The 16,745-nt window shown below is 48.1% G+C and overlaps 8 protein-coding genes across 8 annotated transcripts; 4 read left to right on the top strand and 4 right to left on the bottom strand.

The window, feature by feature from the left end:
• Nucleotides 1–83: 83 nt before the first annotated feature.
• On the bottom strand, nucleotides 84–1,613 carry F5147DRAFT_725843 (uncharacterized protein). Its single transcript, XM_041439137.1, has 3 exons — nucleotides 1,025–1,613; nucleotides 746–967; nucleotides 84–693 (listed from the first exon to the last, which is right to left on the bottom strand). Exons 1-3 carry the CDS (start codon nucleotides 1,494–1,496, stop codon nucleotides 260–262), a joined length of 1,128 nt encoding a protein of 375 aa, XP_041285917.1. The 5' UTR covers nucleotides 1,497–1,613; the 3' UTR covers nucleotides 84–259.
• An 810-nt stretch (nucleotides 1,614–2,423) lies between these two features.
• On the bottom strand, nucleotides 2,424–3,795 carry F5147DRAFT_725837 (vacuolar protein sorting-associated). Its single transcript, XM_041439136.1, has 5 exons — nucleotides 3,583–3,795; nucleotides 3,310–3,523; nucleotides 3,120–3,262; nucleotides 3,004–3,064; nucleotides 2,424–2,954 (listed from the first exon to the last, which is right to left on the bottom strand). Exons 1-5 carry the CDS (start codon nucleotides 3,738–3,740, stop codon nucleotides 2,883–2,885), a joined length of 648 nt encoding a protein of 215 aa, XP_041285916.1. The 5' UTR covers nucleotides 3,741–3,795; the 3' UTR covers nucleotides 2,424–2,882.
• A 98-nt stretch (nucleotides 3,796–3,893) lies between these two features.
• Nucleotides 3,894–5,051, top strand: F5147DRAFT_39981 (uncharacterized protein). Its single transcript, XM_041429608.1, has 3 exons — nucleotides 3,894–3,967; nucleotides 4,017–4,276; nucleotides 4,351–5,051. Exon 3 carries the CDS (start codon nucleotides 4,386–4,388, stop codon nucleotides 4,965–4,967), a length of 582 nt encoding a protein of 193 aa, XP_041285915.1. The 5' UTR covers nucleotides 3,894–3,967; nucleotides 4,017–4,276; nucleotides 4,351–4,385; the 3' UTR covers nucleotides 4,968–5,051.
• Nucleotides 5,052–6,143: 1,092 nt separating this feature from the next.
• On the top strand, nucleotides 6,144–6,974 carry F5147DRAFT_841132 (uncharacterized protein; the record flags this gene model as incomplete). The annotated part of the gene is made up of 2 exons (XM_041444353.1): nucleotides 6,144–6,683; nucleotides 6,743–6,974. The coding sequence occupies 2 exons, from the start codon at nucleotides 6,144–6,146 to the stop codon at nucleotides 6,857–6,859; spliced, it is 657 nt and encodes a 218-aa protein (XP_041285914.1). The 3' UTR covers nucleotides 6,860–6,974.
• Nucleotides 6,973–7,720, bottom strand: F5147DRAFT_841131 (uncharacterized protein). The gene has a single exon (XM_041444352.1). The coding sequence runs from the start codon at nucleotides 7,612–7,614 to the stop codon at nucleotides 6,991–6,993; it is 624 nt and encodes a 207-aa protein (XP_041285913.1). The 5' UTR covers nucleotides 7,615–7,720; the 3' UTR covers nucleotides 6,973–6,990.
• A 269-nt stretch (nucleotides 7,721–7,989) lies between these two features.
• On the top strand, nucleotides 7,990–9,780 carry F5147DRAFT_780618 (uncharacterized protein; the record flags this gene model as incomplete). Its single annotated transcript, XM_041442487.1, has 3 exons — nucleotides 7,990–8,393; nucleotides 8,440–8,534; nucleotides 8,585–9,780. The coding sequence occupies 3 exons, from the start codon at nucleotides 7,990–7,992 to the stop codon at nucleotides 9,778–9,780; spliced, it is 1,695 nt and encodes a 564-aa protein (XP_041285912.1).
• A 1,811-nt stretch (nucleotides 9,781–11,591) lies between these two features.
• F5147DRAFT_658399 (uncharacterized protein) lies at nucleotides 11,592–12,888 on the top strand (the record flags this gene model as incomplete). Its single annotated transcript, XM_041434436.1, has 3 exons — nucleotides 11,592–12,189; nucleotides 12,242–12,393; nucleotides 12,703–12,888. 3 exons carry the CDS (start codon nucleotides 11,592–11,594, stop codon nucleotides 12,886–12,888), a joined length of 936 nt encoding a protein of 311 aa, XP_041285911.1.
• A 390-nt stretch (nucleotides 12,889–13,278) lies between these two features.
• F5147DRAFT_764550 (uncharacterized protein) lies at nucleotides 13,279–16,543 on the bottom strand (the record flags this gene model as incomplete). The annotated part of the gene is made up of 7 exons (XM_041440715.1): nucleotides 13,279–13,365; nucleotides 13,430–13,722; nucleotides 13,774–15,445; nucleotides 15,509–15,799; nucleotides 15,861–16,048; nucleotides 16,193–16,416; nucleotides 16,497–16,543. The coding sequence occupies 7 exons, from the start codon at nucleotides 16,541–16,543 to the stop codon at nucleotides 13,348–13,350; spliced, it is 2,733 nt and encodes a 910-aa protein (XP_041285910.1). The 3' UTR covers nucleotides 13,279–13,347.
• Between the last annotated feature and the right edge of the window lie 202 nt (nucleotides 16,544–16,745).

The following is a 16,745-nucleotide window of genomic DNA, read 5'->3' as shown; positions in this document are numbered from 1 at the left end:
ATTCCAGCCGAGTGGATGGAGGTGGAAGACAATTTTTGATGACGGGGCAAACCTTCCCATTCGGGCCATTCCAGAGCGCGTAATATGACCATCCAGAACATGAATTTTGATTGAGGACAAGTACACAATGATAAATGCGCATACTGGTACAAATGAAAGTGTGTAACCCAAGAAAGTATTATCAATCATGGTGAATAGTATATCATATCAGTATCGTACCATACCAAGATCCTTTTGTATTAGCATCTCATACACGCACCTACCACAAGTTACGTCCGATTCCGCCACACACAGAGCACGGTCTCACGTCGATGATCAAGAGCGGCAGCGTCCCTGAACCACCACACTTGCGGCAAATTTGGCCCCCAAGGCGCGGATCACCTGGGCGCACAGGAATGGCATGCGGGACGGGCGGGGTCTGGCCCATGCCTATTATAGGATTGTATACGTATATTGCATGCGCCTGTGGAGGAACGTGCGACGACCGACTGGTGTGACTTGAGCTTGAGGACTGAGATGATGCCTGCGGTGGGGTGAACCTCGGCAGAGCACGCTGAAACTTGGATTTATGAGATGACGAATTGGTATCCCAGGATATGTATGTCAATGCGCCGGCATACGGTTTTCCGTATTTCTCCCAGCACTTTCTGCAGGGGTGGGAGGGGTCGTAATTCTTGTACCCCGTATTGTTGCCTTAAGGGAGTAACCATAAGTTAGCTATAGGAGAGGATGCGAGTGTACTTACATTTGACACACGTGTATTCCTCATGGGGGTACACGAGGATTTGTCCATTATGGAGCAATGGGTGTCCAGGCGTGGGTGTTCTAGTGGGACTACCGTCATCCGGAACATCCCGTGGAGGAGTTTGATGCACAGAAGGCGTCCCAAGAACTGGGCCTTGACCCCCCCGGTATGACGGCGTATAAGTGCTCTGAGTCATACCAGAGGAAGACATTGAATATGGAGCTGCATAGGCACCCGTTTGAGACTGCTGCACGGTACGCATCTGTTCATCACGCGTACCCGAAACAGAATCCATTGCACCAAGCACTGTACCAACGAGTGCTCCAACCAGGCCGCCGCCCCCTCTGCGAGACTGGTATGACTGACCAGAAGGCGCCGAAAAGGAGCTTGGGACTCTCCACGTTAGCGGCTGCGGACGCTGTTGGGATGGGGACAATGGCTGAGAATTTGATGATGAGGAAGTGGTATTAGATGAATGGGAATGAGAGGAGGAATGGGAATAAGAGGGTCTGTGCCATGGACTATGACTAGGTCGGGGTTGTTGTTGGAAGGGCCTGCGAGGGCCGACTTCTACTGTGCTCTCTCCATGGTAAGTGTCTGCAGATGGAGTGTACGCTGGAGGCATTTCCTCGTCAAGACCAAATGAATCTGTCGTGTGTGGTGCTGCAGACCCATACTGAAGAGCGCTCGAAGACTCAACTGCTAGTAGTTGACTGGAATGTGCTGGGGGGTATTGGCTTGTTGGCGACATTTGTTCTGAAAATCAAAAGTGTGAACGTAGAAGAAAGAAGTTATATATAATCGTAAGGCCGTCGCAAAATCTTGCGCAAGAATGGGAGGCACAGCCAACTGCGGACGCCGGTCTTGTCATAATTCAAAGTTTCCGAGAACTATAGTGCAAATGCACAGCCACTCACGGCCAAGTTGATAAGATAAGCCTCCCGACCGGTTCAGAACTTCCAGAAGATCACTGACCACAAGGAAATTTTCCGTAAAGATCATCATCTATGCTACGTATACTCTTCCACGTCCTTTACGGATCCTGATAACCAGCTCATGACCACGAGTCGAGGCCTCGGACGTACGTAGTTGGTGCCGTTGTAGATAAGTCACGCGGTTGAGGAGCTATTCTAGACTAGTGAACGAGCACCTAGAAGACAGTTCGACGCATACTGATATCGATATAACTATCCAGCCCTGCACAAGTTCCGTATCAACAAGTAAAGTACTCACAATAAGAGCCATAGTATGAGATCTTTAAATAGAGTTGTCAGGCAGTAGCGCCTCTTGCATTACGGTTCCGGGCCATGTGCAAGAGACCGAATCCAAAGATCCAAAAACATAACTTAACAGAATCGCATAGGTCCTTGTTCAAATAAACAATTATAAATTCCCTGTCTTCACCTTCTCTCCCTAAAATAACGGTTCATGCAAAGCAAGACATTCACTACTCGAACCGCCATCCCCGCGATGGCCAGGTCCATCAAGATCCCATCACCATCAAAAAAGCGCAACGAGTGATACGATCACACTATTTGAGTACTAGTGTCGATACATTGCAGGTAAACGCAGCAACGTCATTGCTATGCAAGTGATCGTCAACTTATCTGAATTCGGAGCACATGCCAACGGGAAACACTCACCGTCCACCACAGTAATACTAATAGAACTTCAGCCCGTATTTGGGCATCACATTTCATAATACCTAGCAAACTACTTTACATCTATGCGTGAGGATCATCTTGATCAGCATCCAGCAGAGTATATATTGTGTTGCGCAGACGAACCCCCAGGCCCTGCTCAGTATGTGCCATGCCAAGAGTGCACAGCGGCACAGCAACCGATTGATAATTGGTTATATACGTCTGAGTGGACAACACTTGCTGCTTCAATCACTGAAGCCGCTCGCATCAGGCGAGACTGCCCACGACAACATCAGGGAAACGTAATTCACTACAGAGTGCTACAGAGCGCTCGGTAGCATTCTGTAGCACAATGATCCAACCCGCTGATGAACACACGCAGTGTGCCTGGTCCTGAAAGGCTCTGCGACTGCACATATTTGATTGCCCATATTTGTAAACCAAAGCGGAGCCGCCTGGATATGAAATGATCGAGGGCTGTATAACCATCTTCGTTACGACCTCTCCTTACCGCCGCTCAGACTCCTGAAAAATTCGGCATATGCATGTTCGACATCAAACGAAAGCTATGAGAATATCAGTGCGAAGCGCGTCAACAAATGTTTGTGAACTTACCTGCCGGGACTGTTCATCTGTTATTTCTTCAGATGCCTTCATGCTGTTCAAGGTAATAAGCCTGATAATGTGAGCCTGAGACATCGAAAGCAGGCGGGAAACAGAATGACACGCACCAGCTGACCATTTTGCTCCGTCCCTCCCAATCCTTGCTCCCCTTAAACCTAGCATACCCTGTGACAAGTTCTTGCAAGATCGGGTGGAGTTGATCCTTAGCGCGTAGCCTAAGCTTCAACGCATCCATGAATGTGATAAAATTCTGCGTGACTGGTTAGAAAAAGAAACATTCCAACACAAAACCCTAACCTGCGTCGTCTCAGCGATCCACTTTCCAGTCTCAGGTCCCGCCTCGCTAGAATGTTCAACAGTCGCAGGTACGCCAACTCGTATGCGATGTAACGCCGCAGGGTTATCCATCCGATACCGTGTCATGAACTGCTCGATGGAAGGAACGGAATCCTTGACAAGCTTGAGCATGGTCATGTACTGCGAGAGAAGTCGCGTGCACGCAGGAGAGTATCTCTTGCAGTGTATGTATTCCTAAGTCTGACATGAAGTGAATTTAAGATGGGAACATACTGTGCTGCGGTAATTGCATCACGAACATAGGCGCGCTCGAGGTAGTCAAGTGCGACAATGATCCCGTACAAGGTACCAAGAAGATTGTACTTCTCTCGTTCAGCATTGTTTGTAAATAGTCGAACTTCTTCGTCCAGCGAAAGGGTGGCCATTTTCATCTTCTCCTGAACTGAACGGTGGTAAGAGTAGTTGATCGACTCAAGTCAATTGTTTGTCGTTGTTTGTGACTCGGGCCGCCCGCCACTCAATCAACTTGGTGCCCGAACAAGAACACTATGATCATCCCTAGAGGCTTGCAGCTTAAGTTTGAAGTTCTGGACCCGACAGTAGGAGCATAGTTTTACATTATACAAGGGACTTGTTCAGATAGAATCGCGCAAAGATGGTGCGTTCAAATTTCCAAACTATCGGTTTAACTTAATGATTGCCACCAGGAGATGATCGATTTCATGAGCCAGTTTTTTTTTGTAAAAATCCAGTTTATTGTCCTTTGGGGTCGTGGACCCTATGTTGGACTTAGCCCTTTACTCGGGAAGCTTGCTCCCGCTCCACTATCGTTCATGAGCCAGTTAAACTGCACAAAGGTACATTGAAGCTCTGTGTGGTGCATGCTGAGCCCTTTTTCCATTATTCCTCGTTTCTTAGTTACGTTGTTGGGGAACCATTTAAAATCCTGCAGGTTCGACCGATGCTGGTCAGTTTCCATCCCCCACCTCGTCCTCTCATTTCCTGACATACGTTGTCCAAATCAACTTGATCAATACACAGAATTTCATAGGTTTGGTCTTTCTTCCTCGAGGTCTATGACACGCTCGACCAGATTGCAGCAAACGATGCCGAAACCCAAGAAACCTCAAAGCCTCCTGCGCGATGACTTCAGTTTCCCGACTTTCAGTGGCCTTCCGAAAGAACCCGAGAAAGAACTTAACCTCAAATACCACGATGCTTGCCTGTTCAAATTCAAACCCAAAAAGCACTGGTGCTTTCTCGGCGAGATTGTCGATTCCGTCGGGCTCGAACGAGTTACGTTGCGCGTAAAGGATAAGGACGGTCAGATCGGTACCATCAGGCTGTACACAGACGATGGCGGAAAAGCGCTCGATCCGCGGATCGAGAAAGGACACACAGTTGCTGTACTGTATGGCGAGCAACATTGTTTCACAGACATGTCCGTCGGCATACGTGTCGAAGACGCCTCTAACATCAAGATCATACCATGCTCACTCGAGCAGCTCCTGAAGGCCAGCGATGATATGGCTGTACTGCGCGAAGGCCAACCAACACAGTGCGGATCTTGTGGCAAGGCTGACTGCAAGGCACTTGTTGGGGTACAGTGGTTCACGACAAGGAGATGGGAAAAGTTTCAAGAATGTTTTAGCTTCTGATGCCTCACCCTGATAAATTACTGGCTTTCCGAGTTATCCTATAATTATCCCAGTCTCACTTTATTGTATCGTACTGCCCCAGTCCAGGATTGCAGGGTATTTATCAAGCATTAAATGTTTTCGTGAGGCATGAACGATACGCAGCTAACTGTGCTATTATGGAAGACGCAGGAGAGTATCTTTTGAGGCGTATATATTCCTTAAGTACGAGGCACGGACTCAATTGTGTGTTGGACGAGCGGAAGATGCCGTAGCGTCTCTTGTTTCCGCCTCCTACGCTCCTCAATTTATGTAAACGCAAAACTTCACCAAGCTCTTCTTTTTTTCACCACCCTTTGCGCTATCGCGTGCTTCAAGCTATCCACCGACAACCTACGATAGTGCACCTCATATTGTGCAAAATTGCCCTTGTGGACACTGGACGTTCAACCCTGACCAGCACAATCTCTGGAGCTCCCAGATACACACATACGAAGCTGGCTGTGCACCCTCGCACCACACCCTTTTTCTTGGGCAGATCATCGATTGGGGTAGGAAGCGCTTTCCGTGTTCACCAAGCTTCCGAGTCACCTTGTTCCGTGTTTGCTCCGCAAATATCTCAGTTGAATATATTTATTTCTAAAATAATTCCTCCTCAATCGCGCGTCAGTGATGTTTCAAAGAAAGCTTCACGAGTCAATTATTTCTCGTTGATTGTAAAGCTTTGGCATCAACGGTAACCTGCCCCTTTACATGATCACATTAAACACACCTGAGAAAATTAACCGTGCTGCGGATAATCACACTGACATACTAGACTCGTGGCCAGTGCATCCAGGAAGCCAGGAGGCTAAACCCATACTGGAAACCAGATACGCCGCCAATTAACACGCGGCCAACACGCCTTGTGAGAGAGACCGAATCTACTTTCTCCTTGCTCCATCTGTCCTCGTCCCTTACTTCGCGCTGTTATGCTTCCCTTCCGCGTGACCTCTCCCTCCATTATTTTCCGACAAACTTGTCTCCAGAGTGTCCGTTCAAGACGCCTCTTGTCTTCTCCGAGTTGTCATCTTGTCCAACTCAGATTGAAGTTGAAGCAGCTTCAAACATACAGAATATCGTACGTTTGTTTGTTCTTCCTCGAGGTCTATTCGGGCAAGCTCAGCTTGATTCAGTTCACTGCATCGGACCTTGACGATGCCAGAATCCAAGGGTTCTAAAAGCCTCCTGCGTAATAGCGTCAACTTCCCATCATTCAGCGACCTTCCGGATGAAAATGATGTTGATTACACCTACTACGACGAGGGCCCATCCGTATTTAAACCGCGCCAACATTGGTGCTTCCTCGGCGAGATCGTCGATTCCTACGGTCTCAGTCGAATCTTATTACGCGTCAAGGATAAGGATGATCAGGTCGTCACCATCGGGCTGTACACAGACGACCGCGGACACGCGCTCGCTCCACAGATCAAGCAGGGCCACACAGTTGCTGTACTGTACGGCGAACAGCATGGCTTCTTAGACATGTCCGTCGGCATCCGCGTGGAAGAACCCTCCATTATCAAAATCATACCATGCTCGCTTGAGCAGCTGCTGAAGGCTAGCGATGATGTGGCCGCACGTAAGTTGAACGGCCAGTCAAGATGCTGTGGGTCTTGTGGTAAAAAGGAGAATACCTCTGACAACACGCACTTGCGCTTGTGCTCCCGCTGCAAACAAACATCATACTGTGGAGAGGTAAGCGTTGGCGGTATGTTTCAATTCAAGTCGTGTGTCTGATTCGATCCTATTGTTAGGTTTGCCAGAGGAAAGCCTGGGTGGACGGACACAAGACTGACTGCAAGGCATTTGTTTGGGTACAGTGGTTTGCGGCAAGAAACTGGGGAGTGTTCAATGGATATTTCAATTTCTGATACTTTTGCGCTGATCCATTTTGGCTTCGCAAGTTATGCCTAGTAACTAGTCTCATTGCATCATTCTAATGTCAGCTTGGAAACGTTATTTCTTGAAATATGTAACCACCCAATACTATCAAAAGCATGTATTACTGTGATCCACTACTACTTGGAGGGAAGGAGTGAGGATAACGTATTCCGCTCGTTGCGCGTCTGTTATCGTCACTCGACCGCCGATAGCCAGGGTCTCTAGACTCTAGGGACCACTTTGATCGTGCCAACAATGCCTTCATATCTTTATGAGGCCAAGATGCATTGCGGCGAGCTTCAAGCGCACGCAAATTGGGGGGCAATAGAGCATTGAGCAGGTCAGATAGAGGGCACGTGAGCAAAGCGTCATAAAGGATGCGTAAGGATTGTAATTTAGTGTGCGTGAATGATTCCAAGGGTTCTGTTTGGTCGAATGCTATGCGGAGAGTGAGGGAGGATAGGTTCGGACATAGTAGCTGGAGTAAATGGAGGACAGCGTTCGGGTGACATACGGCGATCTGGACATCCGTCAAGTAGGCCCATACGGGGCTGAAAGAAGACAAGGGCTCGATGTCGAAAAACGGCCTCATTTCAATTTCTGTTACAAAAAGTGAATTCGGCCTGAAAGGAGTGAACAGATACTCGGAAGATTGAACATAGGCACGCTCGAGGTAGTCAAGTTTGAAGCTTGAAGTGCGACAATGATCCCGTACAAGGTACCGAGGAGATTGTACTTCTCTCATTGAGCATTAATGGTTCGTGGTTGGTCGAACTTCTTCGTCCAGCGAAAGGGTGGCCATCTTCGAGAGAAGATCATCTCCTGAATTGAACGGTCCTGGGACTCTTGGCAGCGAGTGATTAATCGATTGTCGAAGTCTAAATATTCAAGTCACAGTACTGTTTGTCGTTGTTTGTGAGGCGTGCGGGCAACTCGGGCCGCCTCGCCACTCAACTCGGGATGCTGATCGAGAGTCGAGACATTGCTAAGTATAGTAGTGGGACTCAAGGTAGATTTTGGCGCCCGGCTACTCGCGGCTAAAGCCTCGTCAGGAAAGTCGAAAAAACACAGCCTGCATGGCACCGCAATTCGAAGTCAGGCTTTCGGAGTTTGAAACACCATGCCTGCCCTTCGCCATCTTGCTCGTCGCTCAGCACGACTTAGAGCCAACACTCAAGAGGTGCGCTCAAATCCAATGGATCCGCAGGCCTCCTCGTCGCAACGACAACCTGAATCCAATCGTCAAGATACAATCAAGTTCGCTATCCAGTGGGAAAGGGATCATGCTCTCACTACAATCCTCATCAATCATCTGACTACTCACCCACCTGATTGTCGCATCCTGTTCTATTCTGATGGTAAGAAAGCAATGCCTAACGTTGATGATGCCCCCTCGGGCAAGGACAAGAATGAAATACATGATGTTATTGCCAAGCTCATCTTTGCGACCCACCCCAAATACAAGACCACATATCATCAGGATCTGAAGAAGTTTCGTGTGTCAGTTGCCAACCGCATCACAGCGTAAGTCTCTTTCTCTTGTTCTTATTTATGCTGATAAAATTTCAAGTCTCAAAAATAAATACAAGAAGTGCAAGGCCAAGTTCAGCGCAACAGGTGCTGGTGTGGTGCCATTGGACGCGACTACCTCGAACAACTTATTGGGTGAGTCCTTTATACTTATTTCTTGATTATTGACTGATCGAACTTTGCAGATGAAGTCAATGCTGAACTTCCATGGTATACCGATCTCGATAGCATGTGGCACTCGATCCCATCTTTTGCGATTAAATCGCATTCATCCAGGCCGGGGGTTGACCACGCGGGTAATCTCTATGCGCTTGTACAGCCGCATGGTGACCCTGGCAGGGCTGGTCCCTCGATGAATTTTGAGGGTGCCGCTCAGCCATCACACAGTGCATCCTCCCCCCAATCACAGCCCCATCTGCCATCACACAGTGCATCCTCCACTCAGCTGCAGCCCCACAGTACGTTCTCCCCCCAGCCCCAACCCTCTAACGGCTCTTACAACAACAATCCTCCTATTGATCCGCGTCTTCTGCAAGCTCCTCCCTCCTTTCCTCGTAACGACACTAGTAATACCAATCATGATGCGGATGCGGACATGGATAACGGCTCTTCCAACAACAATCCTCCTATTGATCCGCGTCTTCTGCAAGCTCCTCCCTCCTTTCATCGTAACGACACGGACTGTAATATGGATGGCCCTGATGACAATGACAATGACAATGACCTGGATCTGAGTGGTGCTTTGTCCGCCCCCTTCGGGGATGCAATGCGCCACTTGGAAGATGACCCCATGACCCCTGACAGCCATGCTAGAGCCGCTGGGAAAAAGCGTCAACTTGCAGCATCGCCCTCTCCTCCTCCCGACGTTCCCAGTGCTTTTGAAGTGCTGCAGAAATCGCCGACACCCTTTTATGACAGCCGTGCGGCATTCGGCACACAGCGACCCTCCAGTTGTGGGGGGCGTCACAGAAAAACACCCTCTATCGCATCGTCAGGGATGTCCCGCAGCATGTCAACCCCTTCCTCAACAACTCGCAACACATCATCCGACAGTTTAATAAGTCCCACCCCCCACACATCATTGCCGACCAGCACCGAAGGCTCGAAGAAGAAGAAAGCTAAGTCGGACGTTCAGGAACAGGTTGCCAAGGTAAATGACGAGATTGAGAGCATCCAGTCCAGTGCTGTGTCGCGCCATGAGGCGAAGCATCAACGCTTCCTCGCGAAGCTTGATGCGAAGACTGACTACCATCGTGATGCGAAGAAGTACGAGTGGCTTCGTGACACGCGTGCGCACGAGTCCTCACAAGCCGCCGTCAATCACCAACGCCATCAGGAGAGTAAGGACGCTGAAATCCGCCTTCGTGAGACGGATATTTGAGTGCACGAGGCACATTCCTTAGTCCTCGACAAGGAAGCGGAAACCTTACGCCTCAAGATCCAGTTCCATCAGATGATGCAGGGTAGCAAACCTCCTGCCTCGCATGGGGAGTGAGTCGTTTGTCGTTGTCGTTGTCCGTTGTCGTTGTCGTTGTCGTCCATTGTTGTCGTTGTCATTGTCCATTGTCATCGTTGTCGTCGTTGTCGTCCGTTGTCGTCATCATCATCATCATGTCATCGTTTTGCCGCTCTCATTTTTATTTATTTTTTGTTCTCATTGTTGTTGTGTTTGATGGTACATATGTTACATATGTTGTACAAGTATCTTACTAGTAGGACACATTCATGGTCAATATAAGCTTTCTTGGTCTTCACCCCCTCCTACATTGAGCCCTTGAATGAGGACTGTCAAAGAGCTGATCCATCAGCTTTAAACAAGTAGCCTGGCCTGGAGCTCCTTCATAAGATCTGTCACCAACTATTTCATCACCATCTACATCTTCATGCTCTTGAGGTATGAAGTCTTCACCCTCTACACAAGCCCACTTCAGAGAATTCTTGTATAATCCATCCTGCTGGAGATGATGGGATTCAAAGCGGATAATCATGTTGTGCAGGATGATACAACATTTAATCCACTGCACAGCAAACTCCAGGTCTTTCTCTGACTGAATATTGAACCGGAGCTCTCGGAGAGACTGGAACCGTCCCTTCAAAACAGCAAATGTGTGTTCCACACGCACACGGACCTAAATAAATTTAAATTCACTGAAAATCCACCCAAGCAAAAATCATACTTTAGAAAGGTGATAATTGAATGTCTTCTGGTTCTTTGTCAACCGTCCATTGCGAGGCTTCTTGAAAGGGGCTATACACCATGGCTCCAATGGATATGCACTGTCTGCCCAAACCCAGTGACCATCAGGCAGAAGGTCAGCATGCTCTTCATATAGGTGAGTGGATCGAAAAGCAAAGGCATCATGAACACTCCCAGGTTGACCAAGGGAATAATCAACAATCAGGAGGTTGTGGGGCAGAATGACTGCCTAGAATTAAATTAATTTTTTTATTGATGATAATAGAGAAAAACACATTACTTGACAACCAAGGGAATACTTTGATTTCCTATCATAAAACACCTCACCATAAAAGCCAGGTTTGGCATAAAGGTCCATAGTTGAGCCATCAATGGCTAGAAAGCCTCCACTCCACTCTGGACAGGTTCGAGACTCAGCAAATGCCTGAGCCAAGTGAGCATCCTCAGAGTCAGCTGCTGGGAAGTTGATAAACTTATCATGTGCATCGAGCACTGCAACCATCACACGATGAGAGCAATTGACAACTGACCCAACGCTCACACCTGCCCATTGAGCGACATCCTCAAGAGTAATGGCATTCCCATAGTGGCCTGCACGATTGAGAAAAATGGCAAGCTGGATGGAAACAGGGAGCTGAGGATTGTTGGACTGGTTGTGGAAGATAGGGTGATCGGAGATCTGATCAAGGATATCATCGAAGATCTCTGGGTTAACACGAAGTTTCTGCCGAAACAAATGAGGGCGGTGTTCCTCGTGATGAACTAGCATATGAAGCTGAGGTGCTCGTGGAGGTGGTTCATCTGGCTTGTGGAGTACCCGTGCCCTTTCGACTTCATCACGAAGTGCAGTGATGGTGTCTTGGAGCCTATTGTAATGTGCAGCAACATCAGCACTGGATTCATCACTAGACTCGGAGGAAGAATAAGAAGTCACAGTGCTGGCAAAAGGTGACAGTGGGGACAGTGGGGATGGGGGGGACATCGAGCTAAAAGGCATGTTGATACTATCTTCATCATCATCCGAGTCTGAATCTGTGTCCCAGTCCATATCAGACTCGGAGTCAGACCAGTCGTCTAGGAGTGCATTCTGGTATTGCAAATTGGCTAATGATAAAGTAGCTTTATCAATAGAATTGAGGAGGTCTTCACGTAGGGCTACACGAGGCATGATCACAGTGGGGAGGGGTATTATCTTATCAGTTGTCCGATCTCCAACTGATTCAGCGGAGTTTGAATCGGAGTTTGAATTTCTGCCGCCATCAGCGTTGCTGATGTCGTCGACCTCGTTGATGGCGACTGCACTCAACCACGCCCCCACACCAATTCTGATGGCAGCTGCACTCAACCACGCCCCCACACCAACCCTGATGGCGGCCGCACTCAACCACGCCCCCACACCAACCCATAACATCCTGATGGCGGCTGCACTCAACCACACCCCCACGCTAATCCACAACTTCCCTGTCGTTGTCATTACCTGTGAAGAGACCGAGACAAGCTCATCGGCGCTTGGCAAGAAGCTTAACCTGAAGGAACTGAGGTTGGCATCAGAGGATCTGCTTGCTGATTTCTTCATGCTCGATAAGAACTCTAGTGCGTTTTCTTCTTCTTCTTATGAACTCATCTGATTGATATGGACAATCAGCGTCGCTACTTTCATTGACCAGCGAGATGTTCCCAAAAGTTGTCACTATGATCGATGCATCGATCACATCCTCCTCTTCCATATTTGCCTTACACTGGACGGGCTTGATTGGCCATCACACAGCGCATCCTCCGCTCAGCCGCAGCCCCACAGTACATTCTCCCCCCAGCCCCAACCTTCTAACGGCTCTTCCAACAACAATCCTCCTATTGATCCGCGTCTTCTGCAAGCTCCTCCCTCCTTTCCTCGTAACAACACTAGTAATAACGCGCATGCGGACATGGACTGTTATATGCATGACCCCACGGTCCGCTGACTCTTGCTCGATGCTTCGGAGTCCCCCCTCCCTCACTGTCACGCGCTCAGCAAAATCACCGACAAACCATTTCACATATGCGCACATCTGTGGATTTCTGTTTCATTGCATCTCGTGTAATTTCCCTTGCTCGTTAAATACATAGCTATATCTACATGTTTTTGTCGTAGTCTACATGCCTCAAAAAATGACAAGTGTTGTTTCCAAGTCTGCTCTGATGCCGCTATGTGCCGTGTGTTTTGGTGGCTTTCTGGCCGAGTTTTCTGAAGACTTTAGCGAGTTTTCTGAAGCTTTAGCGAGTTTCAAAATCTACTTTGAGTCCCACTACTAAATGAAGACTGAAATATGACGTAGGGCCTTCTTATGAGTGATTTTTCTGTTCCTTTTCTGGAAATATCCGGCGGCAAGTGACAAAAAAGGGAAGTCAATAAATGTGTGAATTTCAATGCTATCTATGTGTTTGCGCACGGGCCTGGTGCTATGGAGTGTCAAACGGAAATCACATGCGGCTTACAAAGCCCTAGATCAACATGGTGTGCTCGCATACACGTTGATCGTCCAACTGGAGCGCAGCTCGTCTTTACTAACTAGGAAAAACCCGAAACGGGTGTCCAGATGAGCACCTGGCCAGTGGAGCGCAGCTCATCTTTACTAACTAGGAAGTGTGGGAGAAATAGATTGACGTTTAGTGCGGTACTTCCACACAGCTTCCATCAATATTCATCAGGGAAAACCTCCCGCGGGAATTTTGCAAATGCGACAAAAATTTCTCGAAATTCGCATAATATTTTCAAAAGTTGTCAACAAAGCTAGTAAATAGTTGCGTATGCGTGACGATCAGTGAATGGGCTAACAAAAAAGTCTCTACACAGTTCCAAAACGTTGCTGCTAGTCCAATCCCGAGGCGCAGAGCGGCCAAATTTTGGTATAAGATGTACACTGCGTCGAATATCTTTCACAGATATTATACTAACTAGCTGTTCCCCATTTTCGTATGATCGCGAGACCTTGTGCATACCATGATTTCTCTCGCTTGTCCCGGTGAATGGCGAAAACCACTCGACGTAGGCCAAATGTTTAGGGATCAAGATATGGGAGGGAAAAAGGCTAGCGTGATGTTTCTCGGGTATCGAAAATATAACCCGCACTTGGGCTACACGGTAACCTTGTATGATTCATCAGTGACTTGAAACGGTCAACCAAATGATATACAGACCTTCCACACTCTTCTCTCCCCCATTGCCACAGTTGACAAGAACTGTATCGAAACGTCCTGGCACGGTATTCCCTCGCTTATCTCTTCGTGCAGGCTGACAGTGAACTGAATCAATGGTAACACTTTCATCTTTATGGCCAGCGGAGTCGACCACATTGTACCTGACCTTATGGAAAATAGGAAGCGAGGCGAAGGGGATATATACATGTCCAGCGGCATGTTCCACCTGAGCTCGAGTTGTTGCGTCTGGGCGAGTGTGAAGCACAATATAACGAGCAAGGGCAGCTCGAAAAAAAGAGGCACCATAGTCGTCTCTAAGGGAGTCGATGGTAGCGGCCTTGACAGATGGATGTTTCGTCATCTTGTATTCCCTGGCATACTGCATATCTGGCGGTAGACGCGATTGCGGCAATGGATCACCAGCGAGGCGCCAATGAACATAACTGGCGTGCCGTAGAATCTTCTCCTGCCATTCAAGCCACAGAGTCATTTGACTGTACTCGTCCTTGTGGTTTGTTGCACGATATGCATCCTTGGCGAGGTCGATATGAAGTCGTTTGGTATATTCTGTATTATAGTTGTCAGTCATGCCATACTCTTGAATCATATGGAGGTAGTGCTGGTAGGAGTGAAGCTTTGGAAGATTAAACTGCGTTCGGATGCCAAGTGTGACAAATATGTCTTTGTTGTCATGAAAACGGGTCAAAGCTTCATCGAGGAGTTGCAGTGTCTCCGCTGAGTGACATGGATACTGTGCTAAGTACAGGAAGTCGAGGAGTCCGCGAAGAGTTCGAACAAGCTTAGCGCTTGAAATGTTGTTGGGAAGGGGAATGTCGATAATAACACCCAGAAGAAAGCGGCAAATCTGATTGTGCTCAGCACCACTGACTCTTGCGAGACTAGAGATGCCCTTGTTGAAGATGCGAATATTATGGTTTGGAGGGAGTCGACGGCAACGGGCATCAATCTCTGCTTCTCCAAAAGCCGATTTGATCCAAGCAATCATGTGTTTCACGAGTCCTTGATATAGCTGGTGCAATACGTCGGGGGTAATCGCATGGAAGATATTCGACTTCGGAAGTCCTTGCCAGAAAGGGTGTTGAATAGGCTTGATCCTAAGCTCGGCACAACGTTCTGCAAAGCCAATCGGATCTTCATCTGCAATATTGAGAGCAGCGAGAATACTCTCAAGATCCCGTGGCTTGAATAGGGCATCTTTACTTCCAAGCTCACCGTTCGGGACATTGCATTTCGGACATTCACCTGTCATCGCGCCAGAAACAAGAATTTGCTCGGGATAATCGCCAACATAGCAAGCAAGAAGGGGATGACCACGACGGGTGATGCCATCACCACTACGCATATGTAGCCCATCTTCTCCGGCACTTTTGAGTGGTTCGAGGATGTGCCCCATACATGCGTGGAAGAGATTTGTGATAGTGCGGCGCCGAGAGGCCCGATTCTTGATGTGCTCAAGACGAGTAGTTGGAAGGTAAGCCAAAAGGATGTGGGCATGTCGTGAAGGTTTCCGTCGAATGTCTTTTGGTATGTTGCCGATCGTCATATATACTGGGTATGCTGTCTTATTCCCGAAGACAGTGACCTGAGTCTTGTCAGAAGAGAGAATAATCGGGATAATTGTCGCTCCAGGTTTTTCTTTCTCGATTTCCTTCTGTGACGTGTCAGTGATTCAAATCAGTTTGAATTTAGAGCTGAATGAGAGCTGTTGACAAACCTGTGTGCGCCACCACCATTTCCCTGTATGCATATCATGATATAACCGCATTGTCTTGTCTTTGTCTGCATAATGCCTTTCAGGTACGAAGACAAGGTATGGTGCAAATTCTGGATCTTCGTAGAGAGCCTTGACACATTCCAGAACATCTCGGAAGTACACGTCAAAAGCTTCTCCGGCAACCACAACCTCCTGGCGGCGAAATTGCGGGCGACCGGTGGGAAGCTTCTTATCAATGATGTTGTTAAGTTCACGAGAACTTTTATAAGAGAGCCTGAGACGGTCATGTACCTGGCAGATCAGAACATGGTGAGTTTGTATTTGTCATTTCACTTAAAACTTAATGACCCACATCGTCGATAGCAAGAAGATCAGTAAATGCTGTAGAGCCTGTGCCACGCATTTTGGCCCATAAGGCTATGTCGAAGTCGAGTTTACTCTCAAATGGTGCGTAAATGTTTTCTGACCCTGCAATTTTCTGACTGTAACCCTCGTAGATATGCTCACGTGGCATTTCCGATGGTCCAGAGACTGGAGCACCTGCAGTTGGAAGGGGAAAGTGTGTGATATATGGACTGGCATGACCTAATCGAGCTTCTGCGGCATCACGGGGATTTTGATGGTGAGCTCGAGTTTCTTGATGATATTGATCTGCCAGTGACTCTTGCTCCGAATCTTGCTCACCAACATCAGGTGCATTAAGAACTGCTGGCTCCCACCCTATTTCGCCATCAAATACCACCTCCTCATCCGATGACTCATCTGCATCCTTGTCTCCTTCTACTACTCCATGGTCGTCTGGCCATTCAAAGTCTTCTTCGGTATAGTGACCAAAAAAGTCGCCTTCGAAATGTAGAACCTGACCACCCTCATCTATCTCATCAGCACCGTCCATATTTTCATCGATGCTGTTGGCATAACCAGTGGATGGGTGATATTCTGGTGCCGTTTCAGTTGGTATGTGGCCCGCTAGTTGTGCATTGCTTACTTGCTCATAATGAGCAAGACACTGCAGATTTCGAGACTGTGTGGCATGGCGGTGATATCCAGCCACAGTCAGGCCTTCTTTTCCACATGGACGACATTTTATGTTGCCTCTGATACTGTGCATTGTCGAGGATGCGATGGAAATGTTGGCTTTGGTGCTTAAGTGGTGAGTGGTGACGAAACGAGGTAGCCGAGGTAGATTTAGTGTTTAGCTTGCGGGCGGAACATGAACCTTCTTCAATTCGAACCA

Source organism: Suillus discolor, assembly GCF_016758755.1.
Source record: "Suillus discolor strain FC423 chromosome Unknown F5147scaffold_111, whole genome shotgun sequence".
Taxonomy (NCBI): domain Eukaryota; kingdom Fungi; phylum Basidiomycota; class Agaricomycetes; order Boletales; family Suillaceae; genus Suillus; species Suillus discolor.
Note: the sequence above shows the minus strand (reverse complement) of the source record. Positions and strands in the feature narration are given on the sequence as shown.

Coding starts and splice junctions, on each gene's coding strand:
- F5147DRAFT_725837 (XM_041439136.1), bottom strand. CDS start 3,740: ATGAAAATGGCCACCCTTTCGCTGGACGAAGAAGTTCGACTATTTACA. Junction 3,065..3,119: donor CGGAGCAAAATGGTCAGCTG/GTGCGTGTCATT, acceptor TCACATTATCAG/GCTTATTACCTTGAACAGCA. Junction 2,955..3,003: donor CAGATGAACAGTCCCGGCAG/GTAAGTTCACAA, acceptor ATATTCTCATAG/CTTTCGTTTGATGTCGAACA.
- F5147DRAFT_841131 (XM_041444352.1), bottom strand. CDS start 7,614: ATGAGAGAAGTACAATCTCCTCGGTACCTTGTACGGGATCATTGTCGC.
- F5147DRAFT_725843 (XM_041439137.1), bottom strand. CDS start 1,496: ATGTCGCCAACAAGCCAATACCCCCCAGCACATTCCAGTCAACTACTA. Junction 968..1,024: donor TGCAATGGATTCTGTTTCGG/GTACGCGTGATG, acceptor GTGCCTATGCAG/CTCCATATTCAATGTCTTCC. Junction 694..745: donor GGAATACACGTGTGTCAAAT/GTAAGTACACTC, acceptor TACTCCCTTAAG/GCAACAATACGGGGTACAAG.
- F5147DRAFT_39981 (XM_041429608.1), top strand. CDS start 4,386: ATGACACGCTCGACCAGATTGCAGCAAACGATGCCGAAACCCAAGAAA.